The sequence below is a fragment of the Dioscorea cayenensis genome, chromosome 8, assembly GCF_009730915.1.
Source record: "Dioscorea cayenensis subsp. rotundata cultivar TDr96_F1 chromosome 8, TDr96_F1_v2_PseudoChromosome.rev07_lg8_w22 25.fasta, whole genome shotgun sequence".
NCBI classification, from domain to species: domain Eukaryota; kingdom Viridiplantae; phylum Streptophyta; class Magnoliopsida; order Dioscoreales; family Dioscoreaceae; genus Dioscorea; species Dioscorea cayenensis.
In genome coordinates this window covers 6,190,569-6,209,552 of record NC_052478.1, presented here as the reverse complement: position 1 = coordinate 6,209,552, position 18,984 = coordinate 6,190,569, and the positions used below count along the sequence as shown (strand labels likewise).

At 34.3% G+C, this 18,984-nt stretch overlaps 4 protein-coding genes across 4 annotated transcripts; 2 read left to right on the top strand and 2 right to left on the bottom strand.

Annotated features, from left to right (window-relative positions):
• Positions 1-833: 833 nt before the first annotated feature.
• Positions 834-3,968, bottom strand: LOC120267524 (uncharacterized protein YuxK). Its single transcript, XM_039275200.1, has 3 exons — positions 3,615-3,968; positions 2,393-2,560; positions 834-1,317 (listed from the first exon to the last, which is right to left on the bottom strand). Exons 1-3 carry the CDS (start codon positions 3,880-3,882, stop codon positions 1,097-1,099), a joined length of 657 nt encoding a protein of 218 aa, XP_039131134.1. The 5' UTR covers positions 3,883-3,968; the 3' UTR covers positions 834-1,096.
• A 1,066-nt stretch (positions 3,969-5,034) lies between these two features.
• On the top strand, positions 5,035-9,177 carry LOC120267930 (ankyrin repeat domain-containing protein EMB506, chloroplastic). Its single transcript, XM_039275610.1, has 7 exons — positions 5,035-5,378; positions 6,908-6,987; positions 7,663-7,761; positions 7,844-7,942; positions 8,027-8,125; positions 8,210-8,308; positions 8,697-9,177. Exons 1-7 carry the CDS (start codon positions 5,036-5,038, stop codon positions 8,808-8,810), a joined length of 933 nt encoding a protein of 310 aa, XP_039131544.1. The 5' UTR covers position 5,035; the 3' UTR covers positions 8,811-9,177.
• A 558-nt stretch (positions 9,178-9,735) lies between these two features.
• LOC120267209 (protein PLASTID REDOX INSENSITIVE 2, chloroplastic-like) lies at positions 9,736-13,553 on the top strand. Its single transcript, XM_039274903.1, has 5 exons — positions 9,736-9,984; positions 10,106-10,204; positions 12,004-12,208; positions 12,337-12,482; positions 13,384-13,553. The coding sequence occupies exons 1-3, from the start codon at positions 9,736-9,738 to the stop codon at positions 12,196-12,198; spliced, it is 543 nt and encodes a 180-aa protein (XP_039130837.1). The 3' UTR covers positions 12,199-12,208; positions 12,337-12,482; positions 13,384-13,553.
• A 1,535-nt stretch (positions 13,554-15,088) lies between these two features.
• On the bottom strand, positions 15,089-16,568 carry LOC120267053. The gene is made up of 3 exons (XM_039274736.1): positions 16,018-16,568; positions 15,840-15,946; positions 15,089-15,374 (listed from the first exon to the last, which is right to left on the bottom strand). Exons 1-3 carry the CDS (start codon positions 16,277-16,279, stop codon positions 15,258-15,260), a joined length of 486 nt encoding a protein of 161 aa, XP_039130670.1. The 5' UTR covers positions 16,280-16,568; the 3' UTR covers positions 15,089-15,257.
• Between the last annotated feature and the right edge of the window lie 2,416 nt (positions 16,569-18,984).

Here is an 18,984-nt window from a genome sequence, read left to right as displayed (position 1 = left end):
CAGCCATGAGTTTCATTTCAAATTGACAAATCTAGCTTGAGAGATGAAAGCACAAAATATGTAATGAATTAAACTAATTCAATGAAGTAAAATCAGCAAACAATCAATTCATTACTGAAACTAGTTCTCCAGCCCAGTATATCTTCAAATATTGAAAAATCAGTTATCCAAATTAACAGATCAGCCAATCAAAACATTATATCAACCAATCAGCAACAAATATCACTAGTCTCAAATAAAATAATCTTCAAATGAAAGAAATGAGTCCAGTAAAGTGAACAAAAATACAGAAAAGGTCGCCGAAATTGGGTTTTTTTTAATATTTTTTTTTCAGTTTTTTAATTTTTAAATTAATTTATTTTGTGAAAAAAAAACCCACATCGCAGCCATGTCCGATGGAGAATGATGGTGAATGTGACAACCGTATGGTTGTGGACTAATACATCACATTTTTAAAACTTTAAGAATAAAAAAAGACACTGAAAAAAAAGAAAAAAATACATTTTGCGGTATAGAGGACTGCACGGAGAATTACTCCTAATTTATATTACTGTATAAAAATTGCATGCATTGAATAGTGCTCCACGCCAAGAAAGGAGGCAAGCCAAACCCTGTTTTGATTCAAAAATAAAATTAAACTCATTGAGGGCATCCCTATGATATGGATGTCACAACCTGCCTGTCTTTGTTATGTTCCCAAAACCATAACCTCAAGAATGATAATTTCTAACAAACAAAACAGTGGGGCATATAGCAGTCCACAATGCAAATAAAAAAATAAAGACATAAATAAAAAATGCACACATGTTTGGAAAAAATCACCAAATTGAACATTAGAAACTTCAGGAACTCTATAATTATTTAGGATTATGATCCCAGGTTAACAAAATCAAAATAGATGGTCTCTAATTGTGAATTAGCAAACCCATCCTGATTAGTGACCAAGGAAGTCTATATATGCATGTATTATCCACATGAAAAAAAAAACCCATGAGAAAATACTTACTTCAAAAATAACATTCAGCATTGTGTATTCCTAATGAACTTTGTATCTTTACTGATTCTTATGGAATATAAGCAGGCGAGCTTAAAAGAGTTAGTTCTCATCCCAATCACCAAACAGTTCTTCCCTGTCAATAAAACGGTCTAGCAGATCCTTATCATGCATGACAAGGCACTTATCATCCTTTCCGAACCAGGCATACCGCCGTTTGGCAATGTAGTCATAGACTGCATCCCTAATTGAGGCCGGGATTATAAGAAGAGCACTTAATGCGGCATAAGGATGTGGTAAGTAGGACGCAACTTTGAGCGCAGCTGTAATACCAATATAAAACATGTCAAGCAACAATATAAGTGGTAACATCTAAGCTACATAACATATGCATGAATATCTCATATCATGGTTAACTACCAAGAGTACAAATAAATGTTTCAAAAATCAACCATAAGCTGTGTAGAAAGTTACTATATGAAAACTTAAAAGCAGCAAACTTTTATGTGACACCAAAACTTTATACGACACCAGGACTGAAGGAGTTGAACAAAGTAAAAATGAAAACATGCATAAATTTATGCTTCCAAAATATGATATGTAAGGAAGCTTTGATATAAGTGTGCAAATGATGAGTCTAGTTAATATATGATATGAGCATTTAGACAGAGTACATATGACAAGATTCTGCTATATCAAAACTTCCCTCATTATCAGAATATCAAAAGCTAAACAACACGGGCTTGATGTTCTGAATCTTCTGATTAACCTCTCTTTCATCATCCATTATTTTATCTACCATCAAAATAATAACAGGGAAAGGGACATGATGTTTTCTCTTGATTTCATTTGATCAAGTAAAATCTGACTCCGCTCTTGTTTTGGCTTTGAAATAGTTGAACAAAGTAGATACTCTAACAATGACCTTGTGCAGCAATACCCTATCACCAAAAAGGCAAAGGAGATCTGCAGTCTAAATGCTCATTTCAGGAGATTTATGACAGCCCTCTTGTAAAATAGCATAGCACTCTTATTGCAAAATCAGAATTGCCTAATTGGCATAGAAAGCATTATTCAAGAAGTGTAATTTGATTCTTCAATCTTCTCATAAAAATGTTTGCAACAAAATTTTACCGATAACCTGTTTCTCAGCACTAATAACACTAAAAAATATTGCAATCAAGCATCATGCATTTGAAGAGCAAGAGCCATAAACACCTCTATAAAGAAATAGACTCGGTCCATAAGCCTAAAGACAAAAGACAATGTGAGACAATAAACTCTCAAAGTAAACACCAATCTGTTAGATTCTTAGTACCTATACATATAAAGGCCCAAAGCTCCAGTTCAGCTATAAAATTAACAAAAATGTTGATTTAAAGAACTGTGTAGGCAAACCTGTGGATCCTTCATAGTAAGATTCAGGGCCCTCGACAAATAGAACTCTTTGAAGTACATCTTCCCGTGTAAGACAACATAAGCGCAAGTAAGGTTCAGCAGCCTTCGACTGCAGACAGCAGAACTTGATCTTTTCATATTCGTCAGCTTGGATCACCCACTTAACTCCTGCAACTCAAATAGCAAGGGATAAGGAGGGATAAATACTAAAGAATTTGTAAATGGTTTCAGGAAATTACTGTCAAATAATTATGCTATCAAAAAATATGCAGCAAGTCCTTGCAGGTACGAACAATAATATGCAAGTTAATTGGAAACCCACAAATTATAGAACTGAAGACTAAACAAATTGAGGGAACAGCATTGAGAGCTTTAAAATACAAAGAAAACATAAAAAGAAGTTCACCAGAAACTAGGAAGCTCTAGGGAATACACATTAATCTAATGAGACAACCTAATCTTGATAGTCAAATTTAATAATTATTTGTTGCAGAAACCATTCTGCTAATATTCCTGAGATATCTAGAAGAACAAAAAGGTAATTTCCACAGCATGCTTCAACAGCAGAACACATGAAAGACCAAATTTCCTAAACGATTAAATGAACATTAAAGAAATAATGTAACAAAATAAGCACAAATACATCTTGTAGAAATAAAAATTTTCACTGACCATAGAAAACCATGTCTTAGCCCTTAAGCATCAATGAAAATGTTGAAACATTCATTTTATTTGAGCAAGACGGATTAATCCGAACTATATGTACTAATGAAAACTCCAAAACACCAAAAGAATTGTCCGCAATCATTAAAAGATAATCTCAGCCTAAAACTGGGAAAAAAAAAAAAAAATCCTTCAAGAAAACCACATTGCATTTAGGGCATGACCAAGTCCTTGCAACATAAACTATTCGAATCAAATGCATTAACATTCACAAACGCAAAGAGACAACACAGACCCATCAGAGGCACCAATGAAGACCATTGATTAACTTGTATCCACTTACAAACAAAACAATGAACAAAATCAAAGGTTTCTCACTGAAAACCCTTAATCAATTTGGGGCAAACCAATTTTCCGCCAAGCCACTAATCGCCAAACAAAATGCACGAAAATTCCAATAACACCGACAAAAATCAAAGAAAAATTGAAATGCAAGAGTAATCCACAAACCTTCTCATCATAAAGACACACAAACAAAGAAAGTTGGAACGAAAAATACCACGATGACAGAGGTGGCAGACGCCATCGTAGATGAGAACACGAGGCTGGAGGAGGGTGGGAATGGTGGCGGACTTCGGGGAAGGCGGAGCCCAGTCCACTGAGAGAACGTCAGCCTCCACACCAGAAGAGCAAGTCGAACCAGAAGAACGATGAACAGGAGGCGCGCACAAGGAGAACCGAGAAGAACTTGCTTCTGAGAAGAGCCTCCTCCTCGCCATTAATGGCGACGCCCTCCATAGCCGATGAGAGATGATTTTTCCGATCATCACCGGCCGTTTCGACGGAACCCCTTCGGAATGGCGAGGCGGTGAACCTCGTGTTGAAACAGCGACGGCGAGGATGCCTGACTGGAAAATGAACAATTAAAACCTTTGTACATTTTGGTAATTTTAGGAAAAAAACCATAATTTTCCTTTCTTTTTTTTTTTTAATATCAAAGTTCTAATAATAGGATGTTATTAGTGTCAAAAAAAATAATAGGATGTTATATTAGTAAGGTACGTCTAATTTAGGAACTCAAACTAATAAAATTAATTTAAAACTTATTATTTAATAAATTAGAGATTTTATTTTGAAATTTGACTTTAGGTGGGCATTGTCTTGTAGGGTATAATATCTTTCCACCTTTCAGAATTGTATAGTAGAGAATTTAATATATAATGCATTAACAGTTGAAATAGTAATGTCGGAGAAAAGATTTAAATCTTTACTCTCTTCTTAACTCTTAAGCACTTTTGTGTCATACCATTAGATTATCTAATATTGCACATATACATAAAAAATTAAAATTTTATTTTATATTAAATATATATATATATATTATTAAAAAATAATATATTTGATGCATGCATATAATAAAAGAGAATAAATAGATAAAAAAAAAACAATCGAGATGTTATGAAATCTCCGAACCTAGATTATCTCCGTGGGGATAGAAATGGGGCGAAACAAATTTTTTGTTCTGTACTTGGGTCAAGGGATGAATTTGGCAAGTTAAAACTGTGGTTAGAGACAAAGAAAATATATCCTGATGAATCTTTGCCTCATTGTTGTAGCTGGTTTATGATCCCTGATATTTGTGGTGGCAGACTTTTATTGTGTTATGTGCTAGTCTCCTTTGGGTCATTAAGTCATAGTAATTTGTGTAATTTTATACTTATTTTTGATATTTATCACTTTGTCCAAAAAATAATAATAATAATAATAAAGTGGCTTTAGAATTCTAATTACGTGCGGTTTTAGACAAAAATATCCGATGCAAATACACAAACAAATTAATTATTTAATATAATAATTGAATAATAAATATATATATAAGTAAAAATAAAAGAAATTCAAGTAATTTTGGAAATGTTTGGGAGTAAAAAGTAATTTCCTATCAACCACAACACCATTCTTGAGCAGCACCAAGTTTCTCAAATGATCCTCGATAGTTATCTAATCGAAGCCAACGCAATGCTCGCGTTATCTCCTTCCCGTGCGCTTCTCCATCCCTCGCTCTCTGCCGCTGCTCATGCTGCTCTGCGGAGAAGCATCTCTCTCGGAGATTCAAGCCATCGCCTCCGATTCAAGTCTCTGAGGGCGCCTACTGCTCTACGGAGGATCAGTAACTCTTCGTCTCCGGCGAAATCAGCCTCCAGAGGTCACTGGGATGAGTCTGATGACGGCCATGGAAGTGAATATGACGAAGTTGATGAAGAGCAAGAGGACTATGGAATCGGTTCCACTGCAACCGCCGAGGAGTACGAAAAGCTTGTTGAAGGTGTCTTCTTTTCCATCCTCCCATGGCTAAGAGCTTGTGGATTTATATTTTGTTTTAAGATTTTCATTCTATTTTTGGGTGTGCCATCTTTGATCTTTCATATCACTTTGGAGATTATCAGTAGCTTCTATTGGTAATTAAAGATTCATTTTACATGTCAATGGAAGTTATGGCGAACAAAATCAGATTCCACTGCGTATGAACTATTTTCTTCTAAACTAGATCTTCTTAATGCTGATAGGAGTTCATAATCTTACTCTTGAATTAGCTGCTGTGCTAAACATGCTAGATGCCTTATTTAGGTTTTGTTTAAAAAGTACGGTTTTTGATGATCTGTAGTAACTTATCAGCAAATACTTGTTTGTTACTGTGCCATGTAAACATTTTTTTATGTCATCATTTATACTAAGGGGTCGTTTGGTTCGCGGTAATGTAGAAGGATTACCATGTGTTACGTGGTAATATGAAAATATTACCACGTTTGGCATTGTATTAGTGGTAATCTGTATGGTAATATCACATTACCAACTTATAAATATTACCAAGAAAGTGGTAATCCTATTACCACCAAATTTGGTGTCTATCTTGGATTAATGTGGTAATCTTATAATTTTTTATATTTTAACAAATTGATTACCATGAAAACCAAAGTAATAAAAGTTCCCAACCAAACATGGTTATATTAAATTACCGCAATATTCCCACCCATATAACATTCCCACTCATATTATCATGGTAATCTCGTTACGTGGTAATATGTCATTAACACGAACCAAACGACCCCTAAAAGTTTCTTACTTTTTACTAGCTTGTATTCTACCCGAACATATGGCATTTCTAAGCATTCCTCGTGTGTTACAGGTTCACCCATTTGATATTTTGATATCGTCATTCTCTACATTTCTACATTTCTATTTAGATGCTTCAATTGTTCTGACTGTAATTTGACAGCAATAGTATTTTTTTTTTATTTTAAGGAATATTTTCATCCCGTACTTCATGCCAGAGTTGCATGACTCGAAGAATCCCTTTTGGTACACTGATTATCCAAATTTGTTAGGCACACCTGGAGTGTGTAACCTTTATGGGTTTGGTTGAAACCTTTATAATGAAGTTAGATCATTCTTCAGTCGGGTACTCATATTACTCATATTATGTCATAAGGAATTGCATAGAAATTTTTTTTGTGCTTTCATCTATTGGTTGCTGCATTAAGAAAGTTTCTCTTGGCGTTTTTGTTGTCCTTTTTTATCTCGTCTCTCGCTCTTTTTCACTGTTAATGTGTTTTCTTTGTTTGATGTAATAAGAAGTGATTAAGTTCTCTTTTGAAGTATTGTTTAGCTGTTTTTGCAGTAAATGATCTTGCAAACTTCTCCTCTGGGTGGTTTATTATTGCCTATGAAGAGACATGAAACTCAGAATATTAGTTGTTTATATTCAACCTATTGCTTAAATTTTCCATGCCAAAGTTGTCCTTGAAAACACAACTCTTAACACTTTAAGTTACTCTGCTTGGTCGCTTCTTGCAGAAGTTGAGCTGCTGTTAGGAGAAGAAGAAAAGGCTATTTTGCAACTGAATGAGGCCCCTGACTTGTCCAAATTAACCTCTGTTAAGTTTCTTTACATGACTTTTTTTCATTTTTGTTCACTGTTATTTATGTTGAGCCTGACTCTGTTTTCCAACTGTTACCAAGTTTGCAAAAATTGAATTACTTGTCGCATTAGTCAGTACTCTCACAAGTTTAAATAAAAGTTATCTGTCAAATAACGACCTCCACCAATAATCATATTGACCATCTGTGGATGTGGTTAAGAAATGCGTTCTTTTTGTACATTTATGAGACATGCATGATCAACCATGCATCATATTTTAAGAAATTTGCTTCATGTTGGAGCACTAAATGCTTATGTTGACTAACATGGATGTATATGAGATGTGGCTATCAACATGAATCTGAACATTAGCTCAACATCCTTCAAACACCTCTTTTGTGCAATTTTAGACGAATACAAGTTAGCTGTTCATGATGTGGTGATTCACTTTGTGACGGTTTTGCACTCTTTTTAGGTATCAGGCCCCTTCATACAACAGGACATTTCCTGCTTTGGAAGTTAGCTAATATGTGAAGAAATGCACCTTTTGCGAATCTTATTTTATTATTATTATTATTATTATTATTATTATTATTATTATTATTATTATTATTTACTTATATTACTTCTACAACTGAAAGTCTTTATAAGTTATAAAGGTTTTGATTGTTTACCTCTGCTGTCTTGACAGAGGAAATGGAGTTTGTTTCACAGTTTAGCACTATCAAGTCAGATACGCTTCATTGATGAACTACTTCAATATGGTATATTCATTGATTTGGTAGACAAGGTATATTTTTCATCCCTTGATTTGGCATAGCTTTTACAGAATGGTGTGTCTTATCTGAAGTGTAGTAGGTTTAATGGGACAGGATGGTTACACTGCTCTTCATAAGGCTGTGATTGGTAGGAAAGAGGCTGTTATCACTCACCTTCTTAGAAAAGGAGCAAATCCTCATGTCAAAGATAGGGTAACAAATACTTGTTTGCAAGAATTGGCCTTTTCAACTCAATCAGAAGAAATTTAATTCTGTGGATCTTTATATCCATGACAGGACGGTGCCACCCCTCTACATTCTGCAGTGCAAGTTGGGGCCATGAAATCTGTTAAGTTATTGATTAAATATAAAGCTGATGTGAATGTTGCAGATAATGTGAGGAATGCTTCTTTTTCCCTTGCTTTTTTCTGTCATTTCCAACCATATGCTGGTAATCTTCTTATCCTCATTATCAATCAGGAGGGCTGGACTCCACTTCATCTTGCTATACAGAGCAGATCTAGAGAGATAGCAAAGGTCTTGCTTGTGAATGGTGCTGATGCAACAAGAAGAAATAAGGTTAAGTGCTTCAACTTTTTTGTGAAGATCTCAATATATGATCAGTTGTAGGTTTGATCAAGGACCACCAGTACCTTATTCTTCCTTCACAAAGACGATAACGTGTCTCCTGTCCAGTAGTTCCAAAGTTTCAATACAATCTACAGCCATGGTTCATCTATCTATATCTATCAAACTATTTTTCTAGCTCTACATATGACTTGAAGTAATACAATAATTTGTTGGACATGATTGTTTAAGATGTTTTACATACAATTAGCTGTGCCAATAACTTTAACCAAATACTATGCCCTTTTTTTTATTTTTCTTATTTTGTTCTTTTTTAATGTAAGATATTCACTGAACAGCCCGACTCATTTGCATGAATGGTTCTGTTACTGTTTTGTAGGATGGGAAGACTCCACTGGATCTAAGCCTGTGCTTTGGTAAAGATTTCAAATCATATGAACTTGCAAAGCTACTCAAACTTTTTCCAGCCAACAGGAATCTTGAGACTCAATAGCACTTAATGAAGTGGAGAGAAATTCGGAGAAAATCAGTCATGATCGCACTTTCTTCAAGCAGGAATTCAATCCTCATGCATCATGCAATGGACATCGATTACTGTATTTCTGATTGCCAATTATTTTATAATGATACGGCATCTCTAGTTCTTCAAAATCAATCTGGAACCATGAAGAGGTTCTGGTTGACATTCAGATAAACTATTACAGAGATTTTCCTCATTGTGTTGGCTCTAGGAATTCATATGTTACAACTGTCTAGATTTTGGGAAAGGATGAGTAGTGAGATCAACCATTTGGTTTAATGTATTTTAAACTTTTCTTTCTGAATCAATGAAATCTTTTGTCCGATCCTTTCTAGCTTAATTCATGTCATTTTTTTTTTAATAATAGACGACTAGCACCTTTTTTATATGAATATAAACAGTACTGGAACTTGGATGTACAGTATGAAAATAGTATAAAAATCCCGGATGAACAGTATATGAACAGTACAGAAGAGGGATTTGAACTCATGATCTCCCCTTTGTATTTTGGTGTCATGTTATTTGTTTTTTTAGCTTGCATTTGATATTTTTTAAATTATATATATATGGAATATGTATTTCTAACTAATATGTGTATTTTTTTTAGTCTTTCTCCCGTTTACATGGCTGGTCCCCCTTCCCAATTTTATAACCAGCTTTCTTGAAAGTGAATGGGATTTGTGTTTGTTTGTTTGTCTGTCTCTCTCCCTCCTTTTTGGGGATTATCACCCATCTCTGGTCTAAATGATAAATAGTTAAGGAAAAAAATTGTTTTAGAATAAATATATATATTTTTGGGGACTAAAATGATATTTTACTGAGTTCAGGGATCAACATGAACATTTGGTAATATTTGAGGGACCCATTAAGAATTTTGGCTTAGATAAAAGCTCAGACAATGACGCAAGACCTTGATCACTCGCCAATGGCCACTTCCCTCTTCGTTTCCCGCCCCTCCACTCGTCCTTTTCTCTCTCCATCCACTCTCCAACGAAGAAATCCATCCGTCTCTCCGATCATCCTCCCATTTGTATCTTTATCCTCTCCGAATTCCTTCTCCATTGCCATCTCCAACAAGCTCCCAAGCGCCGCATGGCAGCCCCCCGTCTATGTCTACCCTGACCCAATCCCCCAATTCGCCATCGCTGTTGGTTCTCCCTTATTTTTATTTTTTTTTTTGTTCTTTCTATTTTGGATTTATTTTGGATTTTTTGATGATTTGATTGGTTTCGTATGTTGAATTTTTTGTTTGGTCTGCTGATTTGTAGGAAACTCGCAAGTTCCGAGACGAGCTCAAGAGGAAGCTTTTGAAGAACAAGGAGAGTTTTGGTAGTGATGTCGATGAGGTTGTCATGGTCTGCTCGGAGGTTTGTGATGATTTTGCTCGCTTTATTGATTACTGAACTTAGACTTTCAGCTTTTAGAGATTGGCTTGATGTGAATGATTATTGATGAGATTTGAAGAAATTGGTATTTGTTAGGTTGGGATGATAGTAATGAAGTTTTGAAGTTCATGGAAATGCTTGATGGTATTAGATAAGTGGTATGTGTTCAGGAAGAAGAGAAGAGAGGAAACCTCACTTTAATGAATTGTGGATAGATGAAATGAGTTTATCAAGAGAAGGATGTCGCAGATAGATGCTGCCTATTCCATGAACATGGGAAGATAGCCGTATACTAATGAAATTCAACACCTTTCGAGAACCCACTATTGATACTCCTACTTGTTTCCAACTCCAAAGTAGAAGAAACCACTTTTTTTGACAGGTAAGAGATTACAACAGAGAGAACAAGAGACTTATCTTTTATAACCCAACAAAAGCACCTCTCTAACATCTTCCCCATCTCTTACCTAATGATTTTACAAGGTAGAAATTTATACCAATACATAGCACATGTTATTAAAGTACCATTGTATGAAACTAATCAACATGGCTAAGTTAATTAGGGTTATTTGAATATCACCAATGTGACATCTCCAAATGGTAGGTGAAGGGATGGTTTGCTGTATGGAAGGGTTGAAAGGATTCTGTATGGGTGTGAATATTACCAATGTGACTACTATTTTGCTTGGTTTATCAAAGAATGAATCATTGAAGCTTTTTTTTTTTTTGGAGATAGGTCTGTAGTATGATTTCTAAGGAAAAATTTTAGGTTCCGAAAGGCTTCTTAAAAGGACTGTTGAAAGAATTATTGTTTCTTTTGTCTTCCTAGAAAATGGTCCAATATAAGTTTTCTGTTTGCATTTGATAACATTTTGAATTTATCCATATTTTTCTCCAATTTTAATATTCTTGAGTATTTTCTTTGCCATCCCTATGGAATTTGAAGTGGAAAATGCATTTCCTTGATCTTGGATGGCCTTCCACAGATTGAAATTCTTAACTCAAAATTTGAACATCCAACACAGTTCTTCTTCATCTTTAAATTTGTGCAATAGTTCTTGACACGTATCTGAGATTCTATATTCTTTTTGGAGTTTCAGTGGCCTTGCTTATTAGTTAGTTATAATTTTTATGCAATATGGAGTAATACTCTATTTCCTTTTACGATGAAGGGTCTAGACAAAGGGAAAGGATGATTTATTAGTATATTCTTTATGTAATTTCTGTAGATTGTAAATGAAATTGGGAAATTTATTTGTAAGGGAATAGAAGGCTATAATTCATTAAAAAAAAAATCACAGAAAGAAGGCCAAAGAGAAGCATATTTGGTAAGATCATTCAGGTTAGCAAAAGAAAATCCAAAGATGTAAGGAAAGGGGAGAGGGAATAGGAAGATAGAAGAAGATATTAACATAATTCACTGGATGTCTCATCAAGTCTCCTCATGAGAATTGCCTGAATTTGTATGATTAGATGATTTCATTTGCGAAATCCCTGAAACTTCTCGAAAACACTACTTCTAATTAACAACGAGCTCTGCATACAGTAGTCTCTCACTGAAAATGGATATTCTAGTTTGAGGTTCAATTTTTCTGAGAAATGTGTCATGATAAGGATAATTCTGGTGGGATCTAAATTGGAGTAGATTATTGATGTTCGTTTAATTTTTCTTTATCTCATTCTTTGTCTATTATATGTTGAGTATTTTCAATACAATCTCATTGTCATATCAACGAGGCCCGACTGTTTAATTCATGAATTATGACTTTGTGGAAATGCAGATATTTAGTGAATTCTTGCACAAGGAATATGGAGGGCCAGGCACGCTCCTTGTGGAACCTTTCACAGATATGCTGCTTGCACTTAAGGAAAAGAAACTTCCAGGAGCGCCCATTGCGGCAAGGGCAGCCTTGCTATGGGCACAGAATTATGTCGATAAAGACTGGGAAATCTGGAATTCTAAAATACCATTATGATTATTTCCAGGTCCATTTCTTTTCCCAGTGTCTTTCAACCATCATGTCAGTCTGAAAGTTTTTCATAATTTTCGATTTTAAGAAATATTGTTAAAAGTTTATTTTTAAAATTATAAAAATGGCATTGAATTTTTGCAGGAACTTATCTAATATTAATCCTAATGTTGCTGTCTTTTCATCCCAAATTCTCTTCCTATTTCCTTGTTCATCTATTCAACACATCTTTGACCCCAACTGTAGTCTCCGATTTGCTAGCCCATTGCTAGTAATGCACCTCCCTGGAGGTAATTTTCTGTTTTATGTATGATGCTTGGCATATTTGGCTATAATTTCTGCAAAATAAAAGATTAATCATAAAGTGCACTTAATTCTACACCCCCACATTACATTAATTGTATATCCTTAAAATAAATGAAGAATTGTTTCCATCTATTGTTGTATGAGCGTAGAAATAATGAAAGATGACAAGGGATTGTGCTGTTATAATGATTGTTAATATGGCAATTAATTTATCAGTGATTTTTAGCATTGGGGCTGCTACATTGCTACCTTGATTGGGTTGCAGTTTTCATCTTTAAATAAACATTTTTATGAAGATTAATTCCATAGATGTGTTTGAGGACAGGGACAACTAATGATAATATACCAAGAGTTAATTCCTTCATTGAAACTCTAATAAGGTGATTCGGTGAGGAACTTCATTTGTAGCTTTATGGCTATTATCTTGATTGGTTTGTGGTTTTCACCCTTATAGAACCATTTTCTTTAAAGTTGTTGATTCCATCGCCATCACTGCAATTATTATTGTTATTATTATTATATCATACAGCAAGCTTGCCGCATGCCTTTTTTGTGGTTGATGTTTAGATGCGAGAAAACATCTCCAAAATGGCTTCTCGTCGATCCCTATCCTGCAGAACTAATTTGATTGCTATCAGCCTATCAATATTGTGAAATGCTCTGTATACAGGGTTGCTACTGGTGGGTGGTGGGCCTTTATTTTTACTATCATGCCAACTACTGTTTCATGTATCCTCAAATTTACAGAATAAAAAAATTGTTAGTTAGTCACATAGAGCTCCTGGTGTGCTTTTAGCTATTGATTTATGTGGAATTAGGGAATGTCTAGTGATTTTGGGATCTTTGATCATATGGTACAAACAATGAAGCACTATTGTCTTATAGATTTCAGCTAGAAGATTGAATCTTGATGGTTAAGCTGCTAAGTTTCATCAAACTTCAGGTTTGGGTGGCTTTGTGGCGGGCATTCTCTCATTTGTGCTGTTAATATGTAATAGTCTCCGAATATTGTTAAGCCTGCACTTTGTCAAAGCAGCAAATACTTGTTTGAGTAATTGTCCATATTTTATTTCATCTTCTGTAGACCTGGAGTGAGTATTGAGTTCATAATGGAGCTTATAATGGAAGGTCATTTATGGTTGTGCCAAAATTCTGATTGTTACTGTTCATGATTTAAAAGGCTGTTGTCTGTTTCCAGTTGTTAATATTATTGCTTTCTGTCTTCTTTGAATTTATTTGTTCACATATTGATGGGATCTAGTTTGAGCATTTTTACTACTACTCTTGGTAAAAAAATTTATTCAAGAACCAGTGATGAATATTGTGGACGAACTTGGTCCATATATCATATATAGATGCACAATAATTGATTTTTTGGAGCACTTGCTTCTGTGTGCACACAAAAGCATATCAACATGTTTTTTTGGCTTCCTTGGAACAAAGGCAACAATCTTTTCTTCAGAAATAATTTAGTGCCTGTTATATTAATGAGAAACAATACTTGTTGAATTTTAATAATGTTCGAGCACAGGAATCTCAGTAGTTAGATTCGCAAGTGGTAGCCTAACATCCAAATATTTGGTTCACTTGATATCTCTCCAGGTTTCATCATGCTTGAAAATTTTAAGCAGGCAGATGGTAGTTATTTAGAATGGGAAGTATTTGTCAAGATGGTAATCTCCATGTCTCCTTGATTGATTTTAAATATTTTTTTCTCCATATATTTCATTGATCAAGTTTCAGTTGGATTTGGCTTTTAAAGATTTCAGCTATTTTGTGCACCTAGTCAAATTCTGATCAACCCTTGGAAAAAGAAACTTCCTGGAGTTCCCAGTTGTTGTAAATGCAGATTAGTATGATACCAAATTGTGCGAACAGGGCCAAAGAAACCTGGACCTTACACTTACCAAGATGGTCCTCTTCAGGTTCATCCCCTTTATTTATTTCTTTCTACATCATTTTCTCATTAGTGGAGGTGATGTTTTTCATCTATATATATGTCAGCCTATTGTCACTTAGCTTTCATCTTTTCAACTCTTGTTTGTACCTTGGATTGAACATTGACATTGCTACTTTACACTTACCAGAATGTTCCTATTCAGTTTCATCTCCTTCATTTATTTCTTTCTAAATTGTTTGCTCATTGTGAAGGTGATACTTTTCTTCAATATAGTTTTATTTTATTATTATTATTTTATTTTATTTTATTTCTGAAAGCCTAATATCACTTAGCTTTCATCCTTTGAACTCTGTTTTTGCCTAGGATTGAACATTGACAATGCCGACTTCAGACATATCAGATTGTCCTGTTCAGGTTTATCCCTTATATTTATTTCTTCCTGAATCATTTTCTCATAATGGGCACAATTTTTTTTTATTAATATGTAATTTTTTAAAAAAATTTTACAGCCTGATTTCTTAAACTCCATGTTGCACGTTGGATGGAACATTGACAATTCTAAGTTATCTCTTAATCTCTTTGTTTATTCCTTCCGTTGCGTACTGGGACTGCTAACTTTATATTGAAAAAAATAAATATTAATATATATAGAAAATGATTATGAAGAGCAAACAAAGAGAATCTAAAACATCAAATCTAAGATGGAAAATCTAACTTCATTTCTTGCAATTATACTGATTACATCTGCAATGAGATTAAGATTCTCATCTCTACAGGAGCCCTTCTCTTCTACTAGCTGTTCATATTACCATTTACCACTGCTCTTCAAGGATAAGTTTCTCCGGTAAGTGAACCTCTGTCAAGTAAACTGATCAGCTTTTACAACCTCTGAGATACTCTGCAGTGTAGGCCTCCAATGTCTCTCCTTTGCCCCACTATGTGAGCTCTTCTGCCTCTCTCTCTCTTGTTCTGCAACCTGACATTCGAAAAAATGCTAAACATTGGTTCTGTTTAATCATAAAATGCAAGATGGACAAGGAAGAGAGACACAGGTATATATATTGAGACAAATATTTGTTTAAGTAGAAGATGTGGGACTATTGTGAATTTCTTGTGTTCTAAATAAGATAACATCATCCAAGAAGTTTACCTGCTGTCGACTTCAGCTAATATTTTTGTTTAGTTATGATTTTCAGACCAGAAACCCAGGTGTGTACATAAATTTCGAGACTATTATGATTATTATCTTTTTCTGGTACCTCTAAATCAGAAAAATACCATCCAAGAAATTAACCTGTTGTTTAATTGTAAGAAGCAGAAGCGAGACACAGGTACATATATTGAATTCAACATTTGTTTAAATTAACAGATATGGGATTATTACAATAATTATCTGTGTCTTGTGCTTCTAATTCAGAAAAACATTGTCCAAGAAGCTCACCTGTTGTTGTAGATGCTGTTGCTGCTGCTGCTGCTGTTGATTGATCATATCTGCATGGCTCCTCCTCATCTTCTCATACTTCCTCTCCCTCAAAGCTCTGGTGACCTCTGAAAAAGCCAAGGAATCACAGGTCAGTTTGCACATTAATTAGAAATCATAGAAAACAAAATAGACTAGCCTTGAGAGGAGATGAGTCTGTAGACTTGGCCCAAGAGGAGAGTGTCCTTTGGCTTGAGGATCCTTAAGCGTGTTAGCCTGACACCAGAGGAGTCCTGTTTGTTCTCATCCTCGGAGAAGCAGAGGGTAACCAGAGCCACATAGTGGCCTGGGTTGCTCCTCATGACTTCTGCTGCACACATTGGCCAGTACTGTCTCTCCACTCTCCCTCCCGGGTGCTGTATCACCACTGTTGCTGCCTCTGCTGCTTGGCAATTTCCCATCTCTCTTTCTACAACTTTCTTTCTCTACAACCACACATACACACACACACACACACAAAATCTCTTAATATTTATTTATCTAGTACTGTCTAGAAAGGTGTCAGAGTGGGAGAAGTGGAGGAAGAGGAGCTTTGTAGGATGTGAAGGTGAAGGGAAGGAGAGTGCAGGTGCTGGTTGTGGGGATGATATACTTTTAATGTGAAGATGGAGGAGTGTGTGTGGGAGGATGGCTCTACTACTACTCTTCTTTATGGCCAGATGGTATGGATGACATGTGTTAACTGCCACGTGCCATGCACGTGTAGAGAGAGAGAGATGCAAAGGTGTCGATTATAGAGAGATATACATATATAGAGGGGTATCTATTGCTAGGATTTAGCAACAGCCCAAGTGTGAGGTTTTTTATGGATGTGTGGTGGGGGGCCAGCATTTTTGGTGAGCTTTAGATAGAAACATTTCTAAACATAGGCAGAGAGATGGAAGGAGTGAGGAAGAGTGATTTTTAGTCATACCTTTGTTTAAAGAAAGGTTTTCTTTTTTCCTATTAGGAAAAAAGCTAAAGTGTGCTAAAAGAGTGTTTATTGCACTACCTAATTTATAAATGCAAGGATTCTGTGAAGGTAAGTGATAATGCTTGTTTAGAAAGTAGAGTTAGGGGAGATTTTTCATTTAATTATTCCAAAACGTTTCTTTGTTAGCCTTGTCAAGAACATAGTTTCTAACAATGAAATTATTTAAATATTATTATTATTATTATATATATATATATAAAACCATAAGGATGGAATGTGTCTTGAGTGGGATTATGGGAGATATGAAAGAATATTGGTACCCTCCCCTTTTTATTTTAGAGCATTATTCTTTGTGGTTGTTGAGGTGTTAAGGCGTTAACGCATCAATATGGTCTCAGAAACAAGGGTTTGGTAGTGCGTCGAGTCAGGTTTTGGATCAAGTCAAATATTATCTTTCAATGTTTGATTTTCCAAATTTTCATGATATCATAGTTAAGGCATTGTGACAAATAAAAATGATTTGTTCATATGTCATTTAACCAGTAAAGAAAAACTAACAAGAATTTATTGTTTTTACTTTTATTTTTTATTATTAATTTTTTAAATTAACAATCTCATCTTGCATGTCAATTACTTATACTTCATTCATTAATTATTTATGCTTTGACTTTCACATAAAGTTTAATTTATCATTATTTATAATAATAAAGTGATTGATGTCATGTCAAAAATTGTCACCACTTCATGCAATAATCAACAATTAAATTGTGACAGGCTGAGGCCATTGTAATCTCTTTGGATAAATGACTAAATAAAATTTTTATATTTTTTTAAGGGAAATTATCACCAATTTAGTTCATATGGACCACAATATATATCATGTTGAAGAATGAGTACAAGTATTGTGTGGCTTGTGTGTCTTTACCATCTTGTTGATGAAACAAACAGATGAGCATCTTTTGATCTTCTGTGTCCAAAACGGTGGTACCAATTGTTAGGCTGGTGAGATGTTGATCAATTTGGATTCCTCTTATTATGATTTGGAACTTGAAATGAATAACCACATTGTTGCTTGTTCCTTTGGTCCTTTTACACGGTAGTTGTCAGGTTGCTTTTGTCATTCAATACATTTTAGTCATTTTCCTCCAACTTATTATTTTTTTTTCCTAAATTTCACTTGGAATTTTTGCTACCTTTAATTATTCCATTCTATCTTGAGAAATTTGTATGCATATCTATATCTTTACAGAAGTGTGTGGTCGTGTATATACCCCCTCCTTTACATATATGCCTCCATAATTGATAATTAACTGAATTTAAAAAAAAAAAATTTAAGTTAATTCTTGATCATGATAGTGGATACATGTGGATAACGATGTCTTGTGTTGGTGTATATAATGGTCTGATTTTGTTTTGGGAAATAAAATACTAATTCTTTATGACAGGAATGGTTAAATAGATATATTATCATTAATTAAAATAATAATTTAATATTTTTAAAGAATTATATATATATATATATATATATATATTCATATTTTATGGTTTGGTTGAGGAGGTGAGAGTGAGTAGAGAGGGTAAAATGAGTGAAATTTAAAAATTGCGCATGGTGAAAGTGAAGAGATGGTAAAGATGATGTGATGGCAGTGATGGTGTATGAGAAGGTGTGAGAGATTTTTTTTTCCCCCATTTTTTGAGAAGTGTAGATGCATTAAAATTTATTAGCAATGGATGAATAAAAACAAGTTAGTGGTCAATGAAGGAAAACAATAAGTCGGTGAAATAACTTAAGTAGACATCAACTACAAATAGGTTCTAAGAGCTAAAGAGATGCAAGCAAAATAAAATAAAATAAAATAAAAATAAAAATAAGTTGGAATTGAAATTTTCCCTGAGATATTTATTGGTTTCGGTGCTTAATTATGACTTTGGAGAAACATTTAGATATTGTATTTATTTTGATTCATACATGTATGTTGATGGTTGGTACTTGAGGACTGGTTATGCATGAGACAAGAATTCATAAATGGCATTCAAGCACCTTCATATAGAATGATTTTAAAATGAGATTATTAAAATAAGAAAAGCTCAATAGGACGGTGATAATTTTTCAAATAAAACATGTTGATGTCTATTTGGAGCATGATTTGTTTGTTTAATAATCATTTCAAACTAGAGATTTGAGTGTTTGGC